Source organism: Grus americana, chromosome 5, assembly GCF_028858705.1.
Source record: "Grus americana isolate bGruAme1 chromosome 5, bGruAme1.mat, whole genome shotgun sequence".
Lineage (NCBI taxonomy): Eukaryota > Metazoa > Chordata > Aves > Gruiformes > Gruidae > Grus > Grus americana.
This window is the reverse complement of record NC_072856.1, coordinates 20,652,322-20,679,121: the sequence shown is the minus strand read 5'-3', so window position 1 is coordinate 20,679,121 and position 26,800 is coordinate 20,652,322. Positions and strand designations below refer to the sequence as shown.

Genomic DNA, 26,800 nt, shown 5'->3' with positions numbered 1-26,800 from the left:
AAAGTACGTGGCGAGGGGAGAGATGAGGATGGGGTGATGATGGCCTCTATGCCGTGAGCTTTGTATGTTAAAGCCTGGAGAGGGAAGATGATCCTATAGCAAAATCCAGAGCAAGTTTTGAACACTGAGTTCAGTCCTTGGCTCTGACACAGCCTTCCTACACAGCACCTTGAGCCATCGCTTTGACCACCAGCATCTCCATTTGTGAAATGGGATGATGTCCATTCTTCCTGCCGTGCATTCGTCTGTCTGTCATTCTGCATGGGGCATGGTCTAGGTGCTCTCTTCCCATCTGTAAGGGCTGAGTGGTTTGTAAGAGACAGAAGATGGTGGCCTCGAGGGTTGTGTTTTCTTCTCAAATAGAGCAGGAGATGCCATCACCTGTCAGTTCATTCCAGCATAAATGCTGCTTTTAATATAACTTCCCTGTTTTCCTTCAAGTTTCACAATGAAGGAAAATTGCTCATTTTTCCTCCACGTGACTCACAGCTCTGAGGTTTTATCACTTTCATGTCTGGAGGCGGTGGGAGGAGGAAAACCCTTGGATAAATAGTGGGGAGGCATTTCAGTTCAGTTCCATCTCAGCATGTTTTGTAACTCCTCTCTTGCTGCCACACTGTCATGTGGAGAGAATCATTACAGACATTTACTATATGCCAGTGAGCCTTGCACTCATTAAAGTACAACAATACCAGCTCTGGGAATTCAAAACAAAATTCTTTTCTTCCCATGGAGCTGAGCATCATCTTCTACCTCAGCAGCCGTCAGTTTGTCTCTCCTAATCTGTTGGAAATAAATAATTTTTTCTGAACTGGTGATTTATCTGAACTGGTACATACTCCAGTTTCTTGATCCCATCTCAGCTTTTGCTTCATGAAAACATGAGCGCTTGCAGGAGCCAGGCTTTTGTGGGCACCTTGCCAATACCTCTTTGGGGATGTGGTTCATCTAACCCCATTGCTTTGTGTCTCCTGATGCACTGCACTTATTTCATCCTGATTTAATGACTGTCAGGGAATGGGAATCTCTTGTTCATCTCCTTGGTCTTTCAGCCATGGGGATGAAACTGTCCAACATGGCATGAAGGTTTGCTGTCCTCCAGAGGTGCCTCCTCATGTGAGCTTGGACGAGCAGAAGTGGTTCCCCTGGGGGTGCAGATGGTGAATTAGTGCTTAAAGTGCAGGATACTGTTCAACAGGATGGTGGCCTTCTGGGGGCATGTGTTGGTAGTGAAATGATTTTTAGGGGGGCAGCTCTTATTTGGTGTGTACAAATGGGAGGGCAGGGTCTTGCAAAGGATTTCTGTAGGTTATGGTCCTGGCTGTGCATTGGACCTTCAGAGCTGGTGCTAAGCAACACCTGGGGCAGAGCAAGCATTTGGTAAGCACTGAGAATGGGTTTTTAAATGTTGAATGTCCATTACACTTACAGGATCAGGATACATTACACTGACACTTTCTGTGTCTGCAGAAATACTGAAATATTTACCATAAAGTGGTGGAAAAGTGTTCTAACACACATCTAGCTCTTTTAGTACTACATGGTGGTCTTGGCATTTATTACATAGCTATTTTATATACTTATTTTGACTAGGATAATGGCATTATTTCTTTGCTGTCCCCTAGCCTGTCTACTTGAACCCCACCTCCTGTCTCATTTCATACTAGTTCTTTGGGACAAGAGCCGCCATTGCTTTGTTTTGCACTCGGTAGGTGCAGTGCTGCTGTGCTGGTGGTAACGAAACGAGGAGCGTGGGTCTGTGCTCTCGAATGCTGCTAGCCCAAGTAGGTTGACAACGTAGTGCCATGGTTATGGTCTTTATAACCATGTGCATAGACTGGCATTAAAAAGTCAAGCCAGAAGTGAAAAAGTTGATGATGTGAGATAGGTCAGAGAGGAAAGGTAACAGGAACAAATGGCGTAAGAGATGCTAAGGCAACACGGCAGGACCACATCCAGAAAATCCTCTACTAGGATTTTGATGCTTCCCTATGAATTGCAGTCCTTCTCTTGCATCAGCCTGAAACCCATGAAGCAGAACACACTATGGAAGGAGGGATTTTGAAAGAGGTTGGATGCATTTGTAACAGGCAGTGCCAGCAGCTCCAGTTGATTGCCTGGTTGGGCACTGCCCTGCTGAGCCCCAAGCTCATTCCCATGACCGGGAATCTGGCACTTCTGTCCCCTCCCAAGGAATTGTCCGGTCCCAAGGGATTGCTCTTTCACAATGTAAATCCCCTCCACAGCTGGAGCTTAGGAATGTGCAGCAGGTCCTTCAGCATACCCCAGAGTCTTCAGGAACCTGGAGGAGTGCCACGGTTGGCTTTGTAGTGCAGCTGCAAGGCATCTCACAGGTGGGATGAATGAAAGGGTGGAAATATTCAGAAATGAGGCTTTTTTCTTTGTTTTATGAATCTGCTTCTTTTAATGGGAGAAGTCAAGGATGGAACAAAAGCTCTTTTCTGTTTTCCATTGGAACGTAATGGTCTCTCTAGAGAGAGAGGGCTTTATGACAAGAAAAAAGGGAAGAGACATCATGAAGTGATCAAGTGGTGCCAAGAGGAGGGACACATGCACGTTTTTCCCCAATCCCCCTCTTTGCTTGAGGAGTACCCCACACGTTCTGGGGAGAGCCCTTGGTGTAGCCCACAGTCTCCTTTGCCATGGGAGTTGCTGAGGACATGTCCCTGTGGCTCTCATGGTAAGGGCTCTCCTCTCCAAGGGGAAATGTATTTTTCTCCCAATCCCTGAGGATCCAGGTGAGAACAGCCATGCCAGGTCAGATCAAAAGCTTCAAAGCCACGGGTGCTGGGTCTGGTCCTTTGAGAGGAGTACAAGGGCAGGCTTGTGTGCATGGAATGTGACTGCTCTGAAGGACCTGAGATGTCTCCACATATAAAGGGGATGGTCTGTATCCAGTTCTTCCAGTAAGATCAAAAGCATGAGATGTGGCTTGATTTTGACTGAGTACATGCCTTCCATGGATGCAGGTGCTCAGCTCATCCATCAGATTGGAGATGCCCTCTCTGCGCCAGCACAGGCAGAGGAAGTGATCAGTTGGGGTGTCCGCTCAGATGGCTGGTGGTCCGCAGCAGCAAACCACAGAGCAAATCTGTTCTGCCGCCAGCAGGACCAGCTAACCTTGCATGTATTTACCTCTCCGCAGATGTGTCGGCGAGTGTACAAAGGGATCCCGCTTCAGGTGCGAGGCCAGGTCTGGTCGCTTCTGCTGGACGTTGAGAAGATGAAGAAGGAGAATGAAGGAAAATATGAGGTACAGGCTCTTCCTGGCAAAGACAATGGGAGCAAGGTGATGGGGAGGCTGGTTTGATGGGGCTTTACTGGCTGGGGCAAGTCGGATCCATGGTGGATGCAGGCATCTCCATTTCCACCCACATGGGCAGGAGGGAAGTGGGGGTTCCTATAGGGATGCTTTAAGGGTCAGAGGGGAACACCCAACCCTTGCATCCTCCCTTGCAGGGCAGCGGTGTGCCTAGCACCCTATGACATGCACTGGTGGCGGGGCCTGATCCCTTCTGTGAACTGCTGCAACCTCTGAGAAGGAAAGGCTTAAAATTAGTGAGGACTGAGAATGCAAAGGGGATAAACTCTTGATCCGTGTGTGTGTATATTAGACTGGGGCCTTTTAGCATGTTCAGCCAGCTGCTTTCCCTGATATGCTGCTTCCATTTATTTTCTGATGGAAGCCGTGAGCAAAGATGCTGTCAGTGTTACTGCATCCTTAGGGAAAGATGCAGGAAAAAGGGAGGGGAAGCTTAGCAAAGGTACAGCTCGCAGTTCCCCAAGCTCCCTGGAGTGATGCGGAGTAGCCACGAGTACCCTGAAGTGGGTAGATGCTGGATGGGGGTACCACATATGTCTCCCTGTACTTGAAAATTGCACTCAGGGTGTTTTGAAATGCACAAGGTCAGAAGCCTTAAACCAGCTGACAATGGGTCCTTAGTTGAGCAACCCAATTAAGGGTGGGTGAGGGCAGGTCTTTCGAGCTTGGGGGGCATATCTGAGCATGGGGTCCTGTCTTACAACTGATGTGCAGCTGGAAGTTGACTGGCAGCATTGGAAGAGCTTGGATTGAAGTGGCTTCTTTTATCTTCCATCTTCAATCTTTTTATAACTGTCTTAAAAGTTTCTATTAAAAATCAAATAAAAATCATTTTGCTATTAAAAATGTTTTATTTTCTCTGCAGATAGGAGAAAAGACTGCCTTGCATTGCTTCGTACCAGAGCATTGCATGCTGCAGGCTTGGATTTCTTGGTATAAAATAAGCAATTTCTGCAGCATGCATTGAACCTGAGTGATGGGGCTTACTGTATTTTGGGTTTGGGGTTTTTTTCTGAGCATCTCAGCACCTTTACACTGCCTCTTTCCATAGGCAGTGTGTGGAAGCCCTTGGTTGATAATTAACTTATTTTCCAAACTTGTGTTATGATCTAGCTCGCATCACATACCCAGGCGAGGATCAGGGTGTCGTGAGGACAGTTATGTTTCAGAGGCAGGAGGTGGAGTGCTGCTTCCAGCATGTGTTTCTAAAAATCTCTGCTTATTCAGCAGGATGACACTAATGCTCATTATAGTTAGTCAAGCGTAGATGTTAATAGTGAGATGCCGCTGGGATGGAGTCACATGCAGGGGCTTGGGGAAGCCGGGCTGGGCTCACAGCAATAAGCAGAGAAAACGAAGCTCTCCCAGCACGCAGATTCTTATCGCGCTCCTTCCCTCCAAGCTGTGCTGCGCAGGCAGGGAAGCAATCCAAACAAATGAAAGTCTCAAGGAGTTTATCTGTGCTCCAGAGGGGTCTGCGATAAACAGGAGCTTCAGGGCTAATAGGCTTTGCTGGATGCAAACCCCCTACAAGCTCATCTTAATCCTCCTCTTCTTTGGTGCCACCTGCCGCCAGTAATTAGCTCTCCCCTAATTTCCTCCAGAAGAGGGTCAGTGCGGGTCCTGGATGTGAGGTTTTGCTTTCAAGAAAGGACTAAGCCTCAGCCCCAGCCTTGTGTCCTGGAGGGGCTGCTCCCAAGGCCACCTCGTTTCTCCTTGGGCATGAACCATGGCACAAAAGCCTGGCTTTTGCATGTGCCTTGAGTTTTGAGCATGCCACCTGGCATGTGCCAGGGGATTTATCTTTTTTCTATACCCACCGCTCCCTCTGTAGAGATGTCCCCTGCGCTCAGGCTGGCAGAGGAGATACTTTTCCAGCCAAATGGGATACCGTGCTCCCCGTGTCCGTGTTGCCTCTGGAGTGATAAAATTAAAAAGCCTGCACTAGTTCCTTCCGTAGTACTTTAATTTATCCCAGTTGTCCTCCAGTACTTCTCCATGCAAGTCTCTGAGTCTTCCTCAAGGCCATGGGAGCTCAGTTGTCCCTGATGCTGCAGGAGCCCAGAGGCTATCATGGGACATACCACACTTGGTTTCAATGTGGACATGAACTTCTGCCTCCCTGGGGTTTTATAGCTACAACCAAGAAGGCTTGAGGAAAGCTGAGAAGGTAGCAGGAGGAACGTGCTGACCATGGGGCAGAGCAGAGGCATCCTGTCTTACGTGCTGCTTTATAAAAGGTCTTTGGGACGGGACCACCAGCTTCCCAGCCTCTGCTCTGCTGCCAGCTTGCAGGGCTCACAATGCTAGCAAGCTCAGCAGAGCACCTGTGGAGCCCCCAGGTTACTTGGACAAAAGGCGAACAACCTGTCCTGGGCTTCTTGTTTACTGTCAGCAGAATTACTGAAGCTTCTTGGGTGCATGGAGGTGACAAAGCGCTGTGCAACCTACCTGCTCTTCAGGTGCAGTGATTTAAAAAAACCCCAGAGTAGGAGGTTTTACAGTCTTTGAGAGATTTTGGTGGTGTTCTGGCAGAGAAAATGAGGGCCTTTAGCAGGGAAATTTGAACTGAAGTGGCCCGGTGTATATGATTAGTCATCTTGCCTCAGGTAGTCTGCCCACTTTATAGTGGGCAAGAAGACGTAGGATACACAGAGCACAGTATTTACAGCATGGAAATGATGTTAATCAGATCTTCGTTCCGTCATCACTTTTATCCTCCCTCGTCTTGTGCAGGCAATAGTTCAAAATGGCTCCTACACTGTTGCTCCTCCATACAGCTGTTTTCAAGTTTGGAATTAATATTCCTGAGATGCTGTGACTGCTCTGAGAATTGGCTGTGCTGGACACATCTGGGTGCTAATGACATTTTGATGTTCCCCAGAGCTGATGTGGCCACCTCAGAAGGTCAACAGCAGCCTGGAGGCACCTTGTGTCAGGCTGACAAGCATTCGTAGGATGGCAGCTGCTGGAGCAGATGATTAAGTATCTGTGCAGATGTGCTATTTGCTGTCTCCTGTGTGAGCAAGGAGGGGTCTTGACCCTGGGCTCCAGGCAAGCTGGGCTTGCTGCTCATCTCCACTGCCCCTAACCTGCCAGTGGATCTCAGGCTGCCTGAAAACAGTCATAAAATGTATTTTATTAATGCAGTTAAACCTGGAGATATTAAAGAAGGAGGGCAATTGCATGATCACCAGTGGTGTCTAAAGGCTGTGAGAATGAAATGTTTGGCTATAGCATAATGGTCCTTGTCTGCACGCACAGGGCTGAACAGTGGGTGACAAATGGGCCTGCAGTGGGATTCCTCCATGGAGCCTGGGACTCCAAGGGCACAACTGGTTGAGATGGGCTTAGCTTTGGTTTGAATTTCCTTTTTTTGCAGTGGACTTCAGCCCTTTATCTGTGTGATGCTGCCTTAAATCATTAGCCAGCGTGTGGGGAACATGGGGATTCTTGCTTTTAGGTTTAGCTTCTGTTCTGGACTCTGCCAGTTCCTTAAAAATTGCACCAGTCCAAGGGAATACCCCAGAACTGCTTTTCTAGTGGAAATGCCTTAAACCTAAGATGATTCTTTTCTGCAGGGGAAGTAGTAGGAGATCACTTCATAGAGTCTGTCGTAACAGTTTATTATGAAAAGCTCAGGGACTCTATCTGTTGGTTATAGAAGTGTATCATTCCTTAAGCACCAAGAGGTCTTGATGCTTTATGACAGCCAAGCCAAGTACCACAAAGAAATCAAAAGAAATCAGAGTAGAATTTAATTGTAAAGGTTTTAGATTCTGAAAACTTGGTATCTGTATTGGAAGATGGGCGAAGGCTGGGTTGGCAGCATGTGAGTGTGGGGTTGTCCCCTTCTCCCTGGGCCAGCAGCACAGCCGAGGGGCCAGGGATTCATCTCCAGACTGCAGATCGTTGCTCACTGCAAGATGTCAGTGTCCCCCAGTCACTCTGCAGTAGCTCTGTGCAGCTCACAAGCTGCCACTCCTGCTGTAGGAAGCATGCCTTCTGGCTGTGTGGAGAGGTGTGGGCTGAGGTGGTGTCTGACTCCTTCTTCTTGTCTGCCCCTCTCCCTTCCAGCAAATGAAAGAACAAGCAAAGAGCTTTTCATCGGAAATCAAGCAGATAGATTTGGATGTTAATCGCACCTTCCGAAACCACATCATGTTTCGGGATCGCTATGGAGTGAAGTGAGTACAGGAGGCTTTGCGTGGCTGTATGGGCATCAGTGCCAGTCAGCGTGTGTGGGATGAGCTGGATGGGGTGGCCAGCAGACCCCTGGCGCAGAGCAGCTCACAGGAGAGCAAAGCCATCTCTGCCTGCTCCACAGACAATCAGCACATGGTACAACCCACAGGTGTTGGGCTGCTGATTCTCTCCTTGGACAGGTCTATACTGTACCATGTTCAGCCCCAGTTCCTGAGCCAAGCATCAGCCTGTTGCAGTGCCTTGTCCCCCAGGGTGATGGAGTTGCAGTTGCAGAGGGCTTGGTTTGGGATGGCTGGGATGATGGGGTGGGTCTGTCAGAAGCTGGATGGGATGGGGCATACATGGCCTCCACAACAGACAGAGTTGGAGAGGTTTGACAAAGTGGCTTTGTCACTTGGATGAGTCACACCTGGCTGCCCTACACAGACATAGTCTGTGAGGGAGTGTGCACTGTGTATCTAGATAGTGATGACTCCTTTAGCAAGGAGGGAAGGGAGAAAGGAACCTGTTAAGAAAATGGTGGCAGTGCTTTCCCCCAGGTTGTATAACACTTGATGCCTGGGTGGTTGCAAGTCTATTAAAAACCCACCTCCACTCCAAGCCTGAAGAGGAGGTGTGTGGAACACAGCACGTGTGGGTACGTGCATGTGTCTCCAGGAGACCTGCTGATGGGCCAGGCTGGTTCAGCCCCACTCCGAGGGGCCGCTGGTGACTCCCCCCTACAGGAAGAGGTCCCATCCCACATGCCTATCAAAGTGCTTTCTGGTTCTGTGAGCCCTGCTCCTGGCAAAAGGCCTAAGTACTAGTTGGCTGGGTGTTTTCAGAGCCTTTGCTCTCTGTGCATACGCATTGGTGTGCACACAAACCTGGAGACCTCATGCTCAAGTGTTTTAATATCCTTCTTTCTCCCCAGGCAACAGGCACTCTTCCATGTCCTGTCAGCATACTCTGTTTATAACACCGTAAGTAGTAAGTTAGTCCAGTTAAAGTGAATAGCATTGTGCTTTTTTAATATATATATATATGTATGTATAAAAAATATTTTAAAGAAGCTTTATCTATATTTATATATGTGTATACATGTGTGGTTGTGTGTGTGTATATACACATATACACACACCCCCATTTAGCCAGTGGTAATTCCAATTTTAAGTCCTAATACTGGTTTGTACAGACAGCTGTAAGACTCACAGGCAGCACAAGACTCTTTGCACAGTTGTTTCATTCCCTTGCTCATTTTGTCACCTGGTAAATGACATCTGGCAGATGCGGTTTGGGCAAGTGTCAGCAAAGAACAGGGTATTGCCCTTTGGCTTTCCAGCAAGACTAGCCTCCTGGCTGAAGGTCCATCATGTTTCTTCTTGTCATACACTGAATGGCATCCTTGTTGAAAACACTGATTTATTACAGCAAACCAGTCATTTTTAGCTGAAGGGCATGGGCAGAATAAGCCTAAATTAGCAACTGAACCTGCTGCCTCCATCTCCAGGAGCAGGCAATTACCCCCAAAGGCACAGAAGATGATCGGGGGGTAGTCAAGGAAACAAAGACCCTGCCTTCCCTCATACGAGATAAATGCTTACCAGATTTATTTATTCTTTAATTACTTCAGTGCTCACATGGCTGAAGGAATCCATAACAGTATTGGAGCCACACGCTGCTTATCGTCCCATCCCCTATTCCTTGAAGTAGCTGCGGGCACCTCTTATGTTGGGGTTTCTGTCCCTCATCCTCCAGGCTTGAGCAGGGCTGGTGGGGGGAGCAGCATGGTGGGGGGCATTGCCTGCAAGCCCCTCACCTCCTGCTGGAGGACCTGCTAGAGGGAGTCCAGAGGAGGGCCGTGAAAATGGTCAGAGGGCCAGAAGACCTCTCCCGTGAAGAAAGGCTGAGAGTTGGGGATGTTCGGCCTGGAGAAGAGAAGGCTCCAGGGAGACCTTATTGTGGCCTTTCAATATATACAGGGGGCTTATAAGAAAGACATAAAGACTTTTTACCAGGGCCTGTAGTAACAGGACAAGGGGCAACAGTTTTAAACTGAAAGAGGGTAGGTTTATATTGGACGTAAGGAAGACATTTCTTACAGTGAGGGTGGTGAGGCACTGGAACAGGTTGCCCAGAGAGGTTGTGGAGGCCCCATCCCTGGAATTGTTCAAGCCCAGGTTGGATGGGGCTTTGGGCAACGTGGTCTAGTGGAGGGTGTCCCTGCCCATGGCAGGGGGGTTGAACAAGATGATCTTCAAAGGTCCCTTCTAACCCAAACCACTCTGTAAGTCAGTGACATGGTAGATGCTGTAGACATATGAAAACTGTGAATTTGGGCATAAACAATAAAGACCTTGAAACGGGACAGACCTTGAAAGAGGAGAGGGAAGCACAGGCATCCTGACCTGCTTCTGCAGATTTGGCATCGTGGTGGGGTCTGACGGTGTGGCTGCACGTGTACCCCTCTTGCCTCTTGCAGGAAGTGAGCTACTGCCAAGGGATGAGCCAGATCGCAGCCATCCTCCTGATGTACTTAAACGAAGAGGATGCATTTTGGGCACTGGCACAGCTGCTGACCAACCAGCGGCACGCCATGCACGGTAAAACTGGGGCGGGATGTGGATGGGGGCTCTTGCGATGGGAGGGAAGGCTGTTTAGGTTGGTCAGTAGAGCCTTGTTTCTCCTCACATATACTTGTTTAAAAAAGGTAAGGCTTAATTATATGCCAAGACAACCCAACTATGGAGCTGAACTTCACTCTTGGAGGCAGACAAGTTCATCAGAGAAAAATGTGGTTTATCAGCACTGAGCTTTAGTGATCAGTAATTAACACTTCCACAGAGGTGCTATCTTCCCTCCTGAGTGCCTTGCCCGTGGCAATCAATTAACTCAAGGTTACGAGTATTTAAGAAGTCTTACAGAAGTACATCCAAGAGCATCATGTAATGCTCTGTTTTTAGCATGCCATGAGCTACGTGCCCTTGTGTTTTTATGAAGATGTAATTCCACCAAATGTGCTGTATTATTTTACTTCAAACACATTAAAGATCCTTTCATCTTACTTGTGGTTAGCAGTAATCTATGCACAGAGGGTTATTTTATGAGTGGAGGGCTAAGCCTTATGGCTTGATAACTCCAGACCGTCTTAAACAGATGTCCTGCTAGATTACGGGGTGCTGCACAAGCTTGTGGTGGTCAAACATCTTCAGCTTTTCTCTGAACCTTGGTAAGCACCAAGAGGTGTTCAGAGAGGTTTTGGCCAAGCCAAGTCCCAGGCGGGCAGGCAGTGGGGAGGTGAGTGGGTCTGCTCTGCAGGGCCAGAGTGAGAAGGACCAGCTGGTGTTGGTGCTGAGGGTGCTGTCGCCCATGAGGGAGGGCTCTGGGAGGAATGCCAGGGGAGGTAGCTGGGTGCACTGTGGTCCAGCCGACTTCAACAGGCAATGCAGGGGATGAGTTTCTAGAAAATCTGGCAGCCCCCATGACTGCTCCAGAGCTTTTCTGATTATGTTTTATTTCTCTCATCTTTTCTTGTTAAGGTTTTTTCATTCCTGGATTCCCGAAGCTGCAGAGATTTCAAGCTCACCACGAGCAGATTTTAAGCAAACTGTTTCCGAAACTGAAGAAGCACATGGTATCTCTTTGCTATTAGTCTTCCCATACTAATACCGTGTTTTAATGCTGTAGCAATTAGTGTAATGTTCTGCCAAACAGATGCACACCTGAACATCTTTCTAACTGTGTAGGACTGCTTCAGCCACAAAGAGGCAAGCGTTTATTAAAGGGGATGCCTGAATCTCGCTGAGGCGAATGGTTATCATTTGCTTGCTGGTCATCATTGGTGTAGGGACTGCTAAAATCTGAAGGCTTCCTTAGGAAAGCCAAGCAGGAAGGCTCACAGAGCCTGTAGCAAAAGGACCTGTTGCATACAGCAGCGAGGCTGGGCTGTGTTCTTGTACCAGCTGCAAAGCCCAAAGGGTGATGCTGGACTGTGTGGAGTCTTAATTCAATAATTATTAGCCCCAAGTGCTTGCATTTAATGGCTTTGTTGTTGTTTAAAGACAGGGGGTATGTAAGATTTGCTGTGTGTTTTGTTGCTTAGGCATGTCCAGTTGTTTTTCTCTCTAGCAGATGGTACAAGGCCATTTGGTGGCTGGAGAAGCATCTGCAGGACACATCGATTGCAGTCTAATGTTTAGGCGACTGTTTTGCAGCATCTGCTCCCTTTTGCTATAGACAGTTGGGATTCAGTGGCCAGACTCCTGAAGGTTTCTTATGCTCCCAAGGGACTCAGTGGCCCAGCTCCAGGAAAAGCTGTTTATATTGCCATCATCTGCAACAGCTCTTGCTTCCTGCTGCAAATGAGCCAGCCCTGGCTGTATAAGTGAAACAGAGCCAGGACAGGTTTTCACTTAGTTATAGCCATAATGGTAGGGAAACCTGCGTGGGGAGGACAGGAATAACTCCCTGAAAGCTGCTCGTGCCTCCTGGCTCCCAAAGGCTCCCTGGGCTTGCAGGTGTCCAGCACCAGCCAAAAGCAAAGATCAGAGCTGACCATTAATCCCATGGGCTTCTTTCCCTTCCCATCCCTGCCACCTTGCTGGCCTTGCAGGAGTGGTCTTGTCAACTTTGTGCACGTGCAGGGCGCTGTGCATCCCAGCACCAGCCGTGCCACACCATCGGCTGTGCCAGAAAAAGCAAAGCTGTGTGCGAGTGCTGTGCCAGGTGCCAGACAGGGACAGAAAAGTGATAGACCAGGGTGATGTTGGTGAGATTTTTAAGAGTTTTGCTTAGCCTGTCAGGCCATCCTACTGCAGCAGCCATGCCATGCAAATGAAGTAGTGCTAGCAAAGCTGGCTTGACTGTGCAGGTCTGCATTTACCTGTGGGATACTTGGGGTTAATCATTTAAGTGGTCCTCTGAGAGGCTTGCATGGGAGTTGCTATGGAAACAAAAATGGTAGTCTGCAAGGAGTGCGTGGTTTGGGTTCCTGGAAGGTTTTTGTAAATCGCTGGAGTAGATATTAGGCCAGAAAAGCTTCTCCTAGAAATCCCTCTCCAAAGTTGTGGCTGAAGTCTGGCCACATTGAGGGTCAGGTTCAATGAATATCTTGGGCAAAGGGCCAAATTAGGGCTTCAAAATTGCTATTTAAAGTAAGGCCTTTGTTGGAAACAAACTGCAGCCAGATCCTGCACCCAGACTCCAGCATTAATAAAGCAAGCAAGCAAGCAACCAGCCAACCTCCCCAAAAGCCCGATGAGTTGCTTGAACCTCCAGAAGCCAGCCTGGTGAAACGCCTGTGTCTCTCTGCTGTCTCCTCCTAGGACAAGGAGCAGATGACTACGGGGATTTACACGACCAAGTGGTTCCTGCAGTGTTTCATTGACCGGGTGAGGACGCTCTGTGGGTTGTTTGCTGCTCTGCTGCTTGCATGCATGGTTAATCTGCCTGTTTTTTTTTAAAAAAAGTATCATAATTTGAAGAAGGTGTTAATATTTTATAAGGTGGGATATTATGCACACTCTCATACGGCAAAAAAATGAATAAGGGAGAAGCTAAAAATAACTGCATGTCACTGATGACAAGTCAATTCCCGCTGCCTCATCACAAGCGGTCGCTGGGAGATGGCTCAGCAGCAGCAATGTAAGCTTCAAAGTCGGGAGAGATCTTCCTCTTGCCTCACTTTGGCTCTGGAAACAACGTAGGGAGAAGAAGAGCTGGGGGCACAAACCTGAAAAAATAGCACTGCAGCAGCTGCAGGCAAAGGAGCGGGCTGGGCACTGCAGACACATGAAAGTGTGAGAAAATTACCCTGATTTGTACAGAGCTAATTTGCCAGTCCCTAGCCAAGACTACTTTAGGGGCAGTGTTGCGCTAGCACACTTGAATGCAAGATCCAGACTTGCTAATGTATAGGACATCTGTGTGTCCTCAGTCTCAATTTTCTGCTGCCCTGTTTCCTATAAAACAGTGGATGGCCTCTTCCCCTTGAGGGGGAACTCACTCCTTTGCAGTCTGTCACTAAAAGCTGTATAAAATGCAAAATCCCTTTAACTGCAGTAACATGTTTAAAGGAGCTGCAATGGCCAGTCATGCCAAACTCTAGAGTAAGCACAGCATCCTAAATTTGGATTTAAATGTCACAGTAGGACTAGTATTAATTTCTGTGTTGGTGAGATGCCTTAAATCTTTGCTGGGAGCTGATGGGCTGCTCTGTCATTTTGGATATGAGTTCACTCCTGTTTGTGAGATTGGGTCCAGGTGTAAATGAATACCTCTTGCAGAAGTCTTTCTAGCAGGCAGAAATAAGCCTGTGTATAAGAAAGACCACTTCTCTAGACACCAAAGGAGTGATTTTTTAATGCTTAGTGAAGCACTGTTGGGCCTTCAGACCTATCCCGTAAATAGCCCTTCATCTGTTTGGGCAGTTTGGATGGATACCAGAGTGGCTTTGTGTGCTTGCAAGGCTGAAAGATCTCTCCATGGGTAGGGGAATCCCTGTGCTAGTATGCCTGTGCGGACCTTCTCCTTTTTTTGCATTTGTGGCCGGGTTTTAAGTACTTTCCCAGCTACCCAAGGGTGTTAGCTTTAAGGCAAAACTATAGACAATAAAATAGGTTTTTGTGTTATAGATGAATCTTGGACATTCAATGCCTCACCCTGTTGTGTGTTTTGGTGCGAGGGGACATAGTGATGCCACCAGCCTCTGTATCATCATCCCATCAATCAGTGCTAATGAGTGTGGTGCTAACAAGCTGGTTTTTTGATTATGTGCTTGAAACAGACCCCCTTCACCCTCACCTTGCGGCTGTGGGATATCTACATCCTGGAAGGAGAGCGGGTGCTGACAGCCATGGCTTACACCATCCTCAAACTGCACAAAAGTAAGGTCCCAATAGAGCACATCTTGTATGGCAGAGGTGGCACCATGCTGGGCCACCCATGTTCTGCTGACCCAGAAAGTCTTGCTTGGCCACTGCCAGCCTGCTCGTGGCCTGTGCTGACCCCAAAAGGCCATGCCGGTGCTCCAGGGAGGAAATGAGATGCCACAACTGTTGAAATCTTGTGCTCGGCGCACAGCAAACCCCACCAAAATGCTCCCATCTGCCTCTTTCTGCATGCTGTGCCCCACATCTTTTATCAACATGCTTTTAGGGGCAATACAGACAGCAACCCATCTGTCTGCAAAACTCTATGTGGCAGTTCAGCTGAAAAGGCTGTAGAGGGAGAAGTAAATCCATTAATATACTGCTGAAATGACCAAAACCTGTTTTTCTTACATAACATTACAGCAGTGATGTTTCTACCTCGAGATCTTAGGGACTTTGAACCCTTCCACTCCTATAAGCTAGCAGCCTTGCTTTGTCACCATGTTAGGTCTTTAATCTGGGACAGGAGTGATGCTGATATTGCATGCTGGGAACCTTTGGGCCAGTGGGATTTATGGCACTGTGTTTGTTGGCTTCTGCAAACAGCCACCCTGCTCTTTCTTCAGTTGAAATTCAGGCTATCCAGAAATACATCTTCAAGTATCCCATTTGTTTGCAAAGACTGGGAAACTGGCAGGCAGGTAGAAGTTTGAGCCTGGAATCATGTCTCCTCCTTGAGGAATGCGTGGCACAGATCAGCATCCCTGCCTGCATCCTGTTCCTGCCTGCGTCCCATCCTTGCCTGCATCCCTGGTGTGGGGCAGCATCTTTGCCTGCATCCCTGCCTGCTGGCTAGTGCAGGTTGGCGTCCCTGGCTGGTCATGGCGGCTCTCGGCAGTGGCTGTTCACTCTGACGCTCAGGGTTTCTCATGGAGCTTTTCCTCCTCCTAGAGGTATAGTTGAGAACTTCCAGAAATGGCCCAAAACGTGCATCCTGGTCAGCAATAGGTCCCAGCCCAACCATCATCCTCCTGCTGCCTGAGCAACAGCAGGAGGGTGGGAGAGAGGCAAAAATGTTCAGGCTGTCCCACTCTAGAGTGGGAACAGCAGCAGAATACCAGATAAAACCAAAGCAATGCAACCCACGCTGGTGCTACCCTGCAATTTGGCAGTGCCGCTGCCATTACTCCTTTCTGCCGTCCCCCAGAGCGCTTGCTGAAGATGACGCTGGAAGATTTACGGGAATTTCTACAGGAGAAAATTGCTGCTTCACTGCAGTATGAGGATGATGCCGTCATTGAGCAACTGCAGGTGTCGATGACCGAGCTGCGCAAGATGAAATTTGACCTCCCCCCACCAGGTGGGTAGAGGGGAAGGCAGGCAGCCCAGTGGGAACAGCCAGTGGTGCCCATGTCCCCTGGGGACCAGAGCATCCCTCTGGTGCAGCTGGGAGCCAGGGCAGCCCAGAAGGGCTGGCAACCCACTGGGTGTAGCATCTGCCTTCCCCATGGTCGGGGCATGCCAGATACAAAAATGAACTGATGCACAGTTTGGGTTTTATTTTGTTTTCTCTGCTTCCAATGCAGCAAAGCCTGAGGAGTTCCCACGGAAACCCCTGGGTCTGGAGCTCTCCCTCAACCCGGTAGCCAGGAAGGGCAATGTGGCAGCCAATGGCCAGAATGGCTGTGTGGGTGAGCACCCCCTGGATAAGGAGCTCCATCCCCACAGAAGTCTGGGGGAGCCGGGAGGTATGACAGCAATGGAGGCGAGGACTCCCATCCTCCAGGACAGTGAAACAGCTGAAGCAACGGACATCCACCTGCATCCTCCTGGCAAGCAGCCACTGGGAGGGGAGAGTCGGGTAGACCCCACTGGGGACGGGCAGCTGCCACCTCTTCTGAAAGCAAGCGAGACACAGGCCCATCATCACCTCCTGCCCACAGCCCTGCCTCCAGAGCAGCCTCTTCTCGCTCCTGGCCGTGCCATGGTGGACCATGAGTCAGTCTGCCTTCCTGCCCCAGCCGAGCACGGCTCCTTGGACTCATCTCTCCAAAACACGCCGAGTCCTCCCAACTCGAGCACCGCTGAGCTTTCCACTATGGACCACACGGTATGGCAGCCAAATCCTTCTGCCCTGCTGGCAGGAGAACAAGCATCTTCCCTCTGCAAAGAGAAAGCACTCAATGCACCCCCTCATCCTCTGCTGGGTGGCTGGCAGCGGCTCTCCAGCGCATCGCAGCATGACAACTCCCCAAAGAGCGAGCACGAGGAGGAGATGGCTGAGAAGCACTGCAGAGCAGCGCTGCCGGACAAAATGGACTTGAAGCATTTGGCATCCAAAGCTGCATCCACAGGGGAGCTCGCCAGCCTGCAGGAGAACGGGCCAGGGAGCACCACCGGCACCATGCACTGGCTGGGGGGTTTGGGCGCGCTGCCCACGCACGGGCTGGCAGGCGGCAGCGTGCCCATCTTGTCTGGCGGTGAGTCAGAGGCAGCGGGGCCGGGCAAGGGCTGCCCCTTCCAGCAGGCACCATCCCGTGCAGTGGAGGGGAACAGCCCCTACATCGTTGTCAAAACCACCACTCCCCTCCACCTGGCCCACGTGACAGAGCAGGACTTCTCGAACAGAAAGCAGGTGGCATTGCCTCTGCTGGAGACTGGACATCCCCTGCCTGCTGCCTCCATGCCACCACCTCTTGAGCTGGACCCAGAGGAGGTAGATGCACAAAAAAGCCTCCAGAAACCATTAAACGCACTGAAAGCCCCACGACCCTCTCTGAGCCCCAAACCAAAATTACCGCTGCAGGTTGCCAAATCCCGCTCGGAGAACAGTTTCCTTTCAGGTTCTCCTCCCCTGGCAAAGCTGCCCAAATCGATAACGTTTTAGTGGGGATGGGGGGAGGTGAGGGAGAGGAAGCAGGTGCTGGAGCAGCACCCTCACCCTGTTTTTGGGACCCCCCTTCAGCAGGGCTGTGACAGGGTGACAGCACAGCAGCCATTGCCTGTCAAGCTGTGCTTTGGTACGAGTGCCCGGTGAGGAGATGGAGCAGTGGCCCCCAGTGCTAGGAGCCACCATCAAAATGGGTTTGCATCTTTCCTATGGACAAATTGGAAAGCGCTTTCATTTTTTGTTCCTCGAAGGTCCCCGAGCCTCATCGCCTGTGGGGAGCGAGGCAGGGCTGGTGAATGTGTCACGTATTTTCTTCTGCTCCTGCCTGCCGTGGATCCCCATGGCTATGGAAGTGGGCACAAGGCATAGGAGTCCAAAATGCTTTCTTTAAAATGCCCATTCAGTGCAGCCAACAGCGTTACTTTCAAAGGCCTTTGTAGCAATAGATCTTTATTTCTTTTCCAAGACCTGCAGTTGGAGGCAGCAGCATTTTCAGGCAGGGCCATGGAGCCCTGGCAGGGTGCTGGAGCCCACTGCCTACTCTATGCAATTCTGCAGAGCTGTACCTGGCTGTACCCGGCTCCTGCCGCGGTAGTGGATAGCATCCCAGAGCGGAGGTTCAACAGCTGGTGAGTCCTGGGGGGAGTGTCCTTGGTGTGACCCTGGTGGAGGACCGCCAGCAAGGTGGTTCTTTCTCAAGTTGTCAAGGTGACAAGGACAGCGATGAAGGCTGAGGCTAGTCTCTTGGGCTGAGTGGCCTTTCTGCTGGCCTTTCCCTCACAGGTCCAGGGTAGCGAGCGGGCTTGCTGCCTTTCCATTGGCTGAACAGGAAAAGGGCTGCTGCCTTGGGAAACCTCCTGCCTTCACTAGCAAGCTGCTGGAGGTGTGGTGGTGTCTAATCACGGTGCCCAAGCTGAAACCCGCTTTCAGCAAGTTAAGTGTCAGGGTGGAAACAGCATAGGAGCTGGGGAAGGGAAGCACATTAGCCCACCCAGAAATCAACAACCAAGGAAGGAGGTTTGGAAGGTGATGCTGTAGAGCATCAATGTCACCACAGCCCACTGCTGAGGAGGTAACACAATGGGTGCCCACGTGCCCTTCATGCACCAAGTCCTGGTGGCTGGTCCATCTCCTCCCCATCCCAGGGTGTCGCTGCTGCACAGTCCAAACTGTTGGCTGGAGGTGTGCAGGGACCCGGGCACAGCTCACCCCACTGAAAGATGTGGTCCATACTCCTGTTTCCCGTATCTACTTCACCCCTACATGTGAAGGGACTTCATCAGGAAGATCAATGGAAGCAGCAGGAAATAAACTAGTCCAGATGGCTGTATTTGCTGTCTAGAAAGGGTGGCTGCAGATGCTACCTTAGGTGAGACTGCAGGTGGGATTCCCATCCTTTCAATGGAGACCCTGGGCAAAAGCTCCTTTAAGTTCTAAGGAGACTGTGAAAACTGTGTTTTATCTCACAGGCTGCTTCAGTAACATAACCTGATCTGAAGCTTACCTGGAAGCCCAGCAGAAAACTGCCACTATATTATACTTTGTGGGTGGGGTTTATCAGGGTTGTTTTGTTTTGTTTTGTTTTTTCCTCTCTGCATGTGGTGGTTTATGTTAGCAGCAAGGAGAGCATCAAAGCCAGCACTCCGTCTTTGTTTGGATGTAGCCAGCCAGACCACAGCACCCTCAGCTTCTGTTGCAACCCCTGCTCTGTCTGAGACCCCACCTGTCATCTGCTGAGTCTCCAACCCTGCCCATCCTCTCTCCCTCTGCAAAGCAGGGACAACCCTATTAGCTACCTCGCAGGGGTGCTGTAGGAGTCGAGAGTTGCTCTTTGAGAAGTGCTGTATTAATGTTCAGTATTTGTGTTTTGAGACACCACAAGTCCTTTCTAGGACAATGGTGCTTGAATTGGTTTTAAGTTAGAGTACATTTTTCTGTAACTGCAGTAGTTAAACCTATTTGTGTGTTAAAATACCTGGGCAGTATTTCAGGACAGGTATCAACTGTCTTTCACTAGCAGCCCACTGGCCTCAAGCTTGCTGGGAAGCAATGAGAAGCATCTGAAGGCTGGTGGTCACCTCGGCTTGGTTTCTGTAGCTTGAGGGGGATGGGGTCTGTCCTCTCCTTGAAGCACACATAGGACTCCTGCCAACATAGCTGAGCATTCGGCTCGTGCGCGCAAGAACTGAAACCTCTTTCCCCTCATTTTGACCTCCCCCCCGCCCTTGCAGGCACACAGTCTTTGCAGATTGTGTTGCCTGTGCACTCGGGCTCCTCACCCAGCGTGTGTCTGGGATGTTTTGCAGTATTCACATATAAAAAGGTGGTTTGCTCTAATTTTGGAGAGCTGTCAAATACACAGTACCCATTACATGGCATTTGGTGCGTGGTGTTCAACAAGAATTGGGGGGGGGGGGGTGTTCCTCCTCTCCAAACCCTAACAGGAACACACAACAAGGTCCTTGGTCACCTCCAAGCCTGGGGGAAGCCACCAGCTGGTTTCAGTGATCTTGGGACCAGACTGACACAGGCTCCCTGTTCCCACCAGTGTGCTTCTTGCTGGGAAGGGCTCTGAGCTCCTCACTGTGCCACCTAAGCAGCTCTTCTCCAACCTGCAGCCCCAGAAAACTGGCAGATTTGGGACGATTTCCTGGGGGCAAAGTAGCCTGAGCTGGCTGGGAGCCAGCGAGACGCATTGGTTTCCTTAGAGTGGTGCTCTTACTTCAGCACATCAAAGCATAATCTAGGAGATGACCTCCCTCCCCTTCTCTGCCTCTTACTGCAGATGAAGGTGTGGCCATGGTGGGTCTGTGGCAGCAGGGGTGGGCAGGTCATGGCCCAGCCTCAGCTCTTTTGCTGGGGATAGGAAGGGAAGGAGAATGGCGAGGGTGGCAGCTCAGCTTGACAAATAACTGGCTCAAGCCACTCGCACCCCTGCCCCAGCTTCCTGCAACGGCCCCAGCCCCTTGGCAAAAGCCACTCTTGCCACAAGCAAACTCAGGAAAGCAGCTCCCCACCCCACCCCTCCGCCATCTTTGCCCTCACAGCCCCGGGATGGTTCTTGCCCTCCATGTAGTTTTAAAGATCAACGTTGCGGATTTGTTTTTTTGGGATTGGTTTGTTTGTAATTGAGCACTTTGAGTGGCTGCGGCACTGGTGGGCAGCAGAAGCCATGGGGACCGGCTCCAGTGTGGGATGGCAGTTGAGGTCAGGGTCTCTCAGCTGTGCGCTTTGAGAGCCCAGCTACCATCTCCTTTTCTTTTTAATTGCTATTGTTTACAGCGTGGAACGCTTCCTCTGTGACTCTTTCTAATGTATTATAATTATTACTTTTAAAAAAAAAACATTTTTATGTCTGTGCTTTTTTTGTTGTTTGTTTTCTTTGTAAAGAAGGTTTTTGGGAAAAAAGTCTACCATTCTTTTTTACGCTAATCCAAAAAGACTGTCCTGAGTATTCGATGCTGTGTTTTACATGGTTGTAATGATAACAGTTCAAAAAGTTTAGCATAAAATCAGACTCCATGATGTTTCTTACAGCAACAGATGCTGCAACAAGACTGGTTGTCTTCTCGTGCTGGCTTTTAGCTTGGTTCACCAGGTGTGCCTCAGCTGTGGTGGGTCCAACCCACTCCATCTCTGCCTTCCTCCCTGCTTTTCTACTGTGGTTAAATCCAAGCATCCCCTGCAGCAGTGGAAAGAAAACTGTTCCTTTCTACGTACTGCCATCCTTTCCTGGCTCACTGAGCCAAGGGCAGCATCCTGTCCCCAGCCCCTGCACATCCCTTCTGACACGTGGCCAGTGGCCAGCAGCCCTGCTGCAGCTTTCTGTTTTGGCTGAGATTTCAGATTTAGAGTTTGTTTTCCTGCCCGCGGGCAGCATTGGAAGGGTTGGACCGGATGGGGAGCGGGTGGACACAGCTCCTTGCATGGTGGGTGGGTGCGACTCACCATGACAGTACATGAGTCAGGACTGAGTCATGCTTACACCAGTTGCTGGGAGTGTAAGGTGGTGCCACTCACAGCTGAACATGTATTTTAAAAAGCTGTGTGTGAACAGTGCCTCTGACACCCCCCCGAATGTCATGGCCAGTGCCTCCTGTGATTAGATGACACGGTACTGTTGGCTTTGGGGTGTTAAATTTGGGCAGTATTCTGGTTCCCCCCAAAAGAAAGCTGCCATTTGGTACTTAAGGAACATGGTTATGGAAAACGCAGGGTCATCTGTCTCTACCAGAGCAGCACAGAGGGCACAAAGACTAAGGGGCCAGGATTAGCTAAATGCCACCCTAGGATTTAAGGGCAGTGCATTAAATGTGGCATCCCTTTGCATCACCTGGTGGGTGCTGTAGGCCAGTATTGCTGCTTCTAGCAGTGCTCTGCCTCACCTAAAAGAAGTCAAATAGCAACAAAAAATCTCCTACCTTGTTCTCCAGTGTTCTTAAGTTAGCTCATTTATATTAACTGTCTAAAACCTGGTCTGCAAACCTGCAAAAAAAGAGAAAAAGCCAGCACCAATAAGCACCACAGTGGAGCAGCAGTGTAGTGAGGATGCAGCTCTCAGCACATCTCCCATATCATTTCATGCTGGATGCCAGCCCAGGAATGCTGCACCATGAGCACAGGTGGGACATCCATGGGCTGGAGTAAAGCAAACCTTATCCCTCCTGTGTTTCCAGGTGCCCACAAGCAGCCCAGTTGCACAAGCTGCTTTGTGTCACCTGCCAACCAACAGCCCTGGTGAACCTGTTGGCTTTCAGGCGGCACGGAGGAAGCAGATGGTTGGGACCAGGTTTGAACGGCTGCAGCAGTTACCTACATGGCGGGCACCACAGGGTTTAGGGTATGTCATTTATCCAACTGCTGGGACAGCTTCAGGTCTGTGCTGCTGGGGAGGGAGCAGAAGCATCCAGAAGGGCAGGGTTTCCCCCAGGGAAGGTGAGTTGTGCTGGGTTTGAGGGATGTGGCAGACTGAGTCCTGTTCCTCTCTGAAACATCCTCGGTTCACTTGTCATTGAAAAAAAATGGAGTAAGATGTTGCTTACCTAGCATCCTTGGTCCCTGCACCTCATGCATGTGCCTGGTCATGACCTCCTTGCCATGGCCAGGTACTCTCACCCTGCCCCTGCAGGGACTAGGGACAGGCAGGGCTCCACCACATCCCCTGACGGCATCGCTCTGGCTAAGGCAGGAGCCACAGTGGTACACAGCCTTGAATGGGTGCTGAATGGGAGTCCTAGGTAGGGTTTTGGGGCTCAGCTCATGGAGGTCCTGCCTCTGCCCCAGTCGAGCAGCACCCCCTACCCCTTCCTATGCCCCCAGGACCTGGGTGCTGCTCCCAGGCAACCAGAGCAGGACAGCTCTGTAGTCCCAAGCCCAAGCTTACCAATACCTATTTGCACTGGGACCAGTGGTGAATGAACTCTGTGGAAGTTATCAAGGCTTCTGCTTAAATCCTAATGGCCTTGTCAGCCAGGGACCAGTCCTCCTGCTGCCCCTCCCTCCACACTTGGCATTTGCGAGTATTCCCATTAAATCCCCCTTTTCCCTGGTGGAGTCACTGCTCTTGTCATGGCTTTTCTGAAACCACCAGCTCTCTGGCTCCCAGGGCTGGTCCCTGCCCAGAAACCACTCCAATGCAGATCCACAAGCCCCACAAGCTGTGCTCAGCTCTGGTGCCCTGGCAGCCCGCTATGGTTCCTCTGCTTCCTAGCTCATGACCAGCCAAACCAGCAGTGCCAGGAGCTGGGATCAGCAGCAGCCATGTCTGGCCCTGTCACTCGCTGGCCCTCTGCAGAGCCATAGCCATGCTCCTCATCCTCCCTCCCCGCCACCCACAACCACTAAAGAGCTTGGCAACACTGCTGAGTGCCTTCACAATACATCAGCAAATCAGCACTGAATAATTGATGCTAATTGGAGCCTGGAGCAGAACCAAGCCAAGGGAGGGAGCAAGGCTTTGGGCTGTTTTGGACTCTGGCCCTGGGATGCAGCGGGGGGGGGGGGGAAGAGATATGGATGTGCTGTGTCTGGGGGCTTTGCACCCCGGCCTGTTTGGCAGAGGCAGTGCCAGAGTTTGGCTGGGTCTGGGAGTCTTCCTTCTCTTTGGCTTGCCGTGCTGCTCACGTGCTGCTGTGGTAGTTGTGTGCTGCCGTGATGCTCGTGTGCTGCTCACATGCTGCTGTGTTGCTTGCATGCGCTGCTGTGCTAGATGTGCATGTGCTGCAAAGGGGCTGTGGCAGCAGTGGCTGGGAGGCGAGGAGCAGAGTGAGGGCATGCAGAGCACAGGGTGTGCTGCCCCCAGCCCCAGCAGCCTTGGCTGGGGCTGGTACCTTGGCTCTGCTAAACCACACACCCTGTACTCAATCACAGAGAGAGTAAGGCTCACCTGTCCTAAGCGGAACCAGCCCCACCTGCCTGTCCCAGTTCCCACCAGTTGCTGGTGGCCAGGATGTTTGCTGTCACACCATCCTCTGAACAACGCTACCCGCTTCCTACAGCACATCATCGGGTATTGCCAGCACATGGAGAAAATAACAGCCAAGCAGCTGGAAGACACAGGTCTGACCCCTTCCCAACCCATCTCCCAAATACTACAACCTCAGCAGCCAAGGAAGCCCACAGGGCGTACACCAGCATCCTCCTGGTAGCGAGGCAATCATGCTCACCTGACAGGACGTGGGCACCACAACAGCACAGGAGATAAGCAAACCAGAGCTGAAACAACTCAGCCAACATCTCACTAGAAGACATAGCAGCTAGTGTCACCCCCACGAGCATCCCTACTCACTGGCAGCAGTTACAAAAGAGCCCAAGATGGGGTTGTAGATGGCTTTGAAGGCACAAGCAAAGCCATAAGTCCAAGGGATTGGAGGCACTAAAGCCTGGCTTATTTAGCTCTATTCTTCCACACAGTAAAACAGGCTCTTCCTAAGACACACAGAAAGGTTAACTGTAAGAAACTTTCGCCCTTGCTCCAAAATTGGTACAGGGTCCCTACCTGCGGATAGATGGGGTACAATACCATAAGCCCTTGCTTCCTTGCACCCCATTAAGAGCCTGGGCTGCCCTGGTGCCCTGGAGGCCACTTGGCCCATCCCCACACCAGAGCCCCACTCCTGGGGTGTGTAAGCCTGCAGCTCACTCAGGCAGGCAGTTGCTTGGGGAAGCTGGTTCTTGAGTGGCTTTGCTTACATTTACGGCTCCTGGTGGAGCCAAGGAGGAGTGATACGAAGTATTGGCTCGGTCTGGAAAGGTCTGCAGCAGTGGACTGGACTGTAGTCCAGAAGGGAAATCTGGTCTGCTTTTCCTTACCCAACCACATGGCAAGTGAGGAGGATGAAGCGAGCATTTAGCTAGGGCTGCTCTGTAAAATACAGCCTTTCATTCAGCTACCCGCCACTTGCCTCTCAGGTCTCTCTCCAGCAATGAGTCATTGCTGCCAGCTCCTGCAAACTCAACCCAGATGCTTGCAAAAGCCTTCAGCAAGCACCATGCACTCATCTGTTTTGGAGTCACCATCTCTGCTAGCTTAGGAAAATGCTTCTGTGGAAGCCCTCACAGACCAAAAGGCATGAGTTCTGTTCCAGCACTTAATCAGCATCTTTAAGGACTTGTAAGCAATTTTGTCAGTTGACTCAGCTGTGATGTCTCTGGAGTCCCAACCTCTCTCTGTAATAGGGTGTGGGGTGCTTGAATGATGTGGGAGAGAAAAGCTTATACATGAGTCCCGAGACATCTGGACCTGACCAGACCAAACCTCCTCAGCTATTCTGTCATTTAAGTACAGGTTCAAAAGTGGCACTCTTCCATCACGAGACATGCAGCCTCAACAGATAATCAGTACAATGCTGCCTGAAGCCTTCTCAGAGGTGGTGTTCACACTTGCCCGAGATCTATGGCATAGCACCAAGCTTACCATGACCAGCTGAAGAGATCACAGCAGCCAAACATGAGCTGATGTGCCCAAACATAGCAAAAAGCTTACCTCTATCGACTTCTGCAGCTTGCAGCTATGCACCTGGAGTGGCTCTTCAGAATAACTGCACGTTATGCTCACCTAAGCTCTTGCCACAGAAGCAGAATGGAGATGGACGACAAACTCCTTGTCATTAAGGGAAACGACTGCAGTATCTGAAAACCGCATCTTCCAGTCCAGGTACTTACAGAACAAATGTGCCTTAAATAACTATAGAGAAAATCAACTACATATTGACTCCAAACCCAGCAATTCCTTTTCCAGACCTACATTCACTCTAATGAAACTGTAACCCTGATATTACTTTCAGACTCAAGAAGTTCAGCTAGCAAGCAGAGAACATACTGCGAACTCCTATACTGACATCCTGCCTGTCATGACCAGCAAATTGCTATCCTGTACCCAAATTACCAGCACCAAGTCAGCAAGTGAAAATGCCAAGTCCAAAGTAACAGCTCCATCTAAGAGAAGTGATACAATCTGGTTTTTGCCTACCCCAAAGATCAGACCAGAGCTGACTTACTGTGCATTGAAGATCGGTTGTGATTCTCCTGAAGCCAACCTCCTGGAACAAAGATGCAGTACTACATTACTACACAATTAATACATGATTTCAGGAGAAGAGCTGTGGTGCCAAGCTTTTAGCACCTCCTTTTGCTCCCAACCTACCTCCTACTTTCAGCATGGACTTGAACACTGACCTGAGTTGGGGTTCCTTGTGATCTTCTAATTACAGCAAAAAGCTAACCAATGGTGCTTCCAGCTCCTGAGATGGCCATGTTACTGACCAGCGCTGTTTGACAAAGAGTCCTGGCTGCCTCGCTTCTGCTGAGTGCAATCCATAAAAGGACCAAGACTGATCTGCAACCTGCCAGACTCAGACCACCACCTATCAGTCAGGTCCTCCTAAGATGCTTGCAGTCTCCAGTTCCAGCTCCAATCCCTACTGGACTTCTGAAGTGCTTCTGAAGCGCTGTCCTGTTGTAGCACTGTCCTACCACCTGCATCACGATGAAGGTATACCCTGGCTCCTGATGAACTTTTAGGTCCATTTGCAGAACCCTAGTGACTCTTAGCACATCTATGTCTGCTTTAGCCATACATAAAATAGGACTATAACTAGCCACCCCAGAAAGGAGACTGTCGATATCTGAACCACTGGAAGTGTACAACAGATCAAAGCTGTGAAGTTTCAACTAGACTCTTTCACTGGGAAGAAAAGCCTGTCTGGTGCCTGATGGTGTGCTGCTAAACACAGACACTAACTGCTGATGAAAGAGCACATCTTCAGCACCCCTTGGTGCGAGAACCATGAGGAGTGGCCCAAGGAAGCAACAGTATTTTGCAACTAGAAGACACTCAAACAAGCTACAATAACACACGTGACTTGACCAAACCCAGAGCTTTCCTGAGCAAGCAGGAAAACCTCACCCTGAGGTCTCTGAAAGGGAGATGCTCTTCGGCTTCCTGCTCCTGACCAGATTGCTGAAGGACTTTGTATTCTGGCCAGTGCTGCTCTAGCACACCCTCCCCAAGAC

At 50.2% G+C, this 26,800-nt stretch overlaps 1 protein-coding gene across 20 annotated transcripts in view; it reads left to right on the top strand.

The window, feature by feature from the left end:
• LOC129207495 (USP6 N-terminal-like protein) overlaps positions 1-25,348 on the top strand; it is a 92,048-nt gene extending 66,700 nt beyond the window's left edge. For all 20 annotated transcript variants that reach the window (XM_054828517.1, XM_054828500.1, XM_054828509.1 and 17 more), the window contains 9 exons: positions 3,167-3,274; positions 7,421-7,530; positions 8,463-8,511; positions 10,011-10,131; positions 11,068-11,162; positions 12,853-12,918; positions 14,313-14,412; positions 15,605-15,757; positions 15,984-25,348. In XM_054828517.1, coding sequence (XP_054684492.1) covers positions 3,167-3,274; positions 7,421-7,530; positions 8,463-8,511; positions 10,011-10,131; positions 11,068-11,162; positions 12,853-12,918; positions 14,313-14,412; positions 15,605-15,757; positions 15,984-17,284 — 2,103 coding nt within the window. In that variant the 3' untranslated portion in view covers positions 17,285-25,348. The remainder of the gene's footprint in view (positions 1-3,166; positions 3,275-7,420; positions 7,531-8,462; positions 8,512-10,010; positions 10,132-11,067; positions 11,163-12,852; positions 12,919-14,312; positions 14,413-15,604; positions 15,758-15,983) is intronic.
• The last annotated feature ends 1,452 nt before the right edge of the window (positions 25,349-26,800 follow it).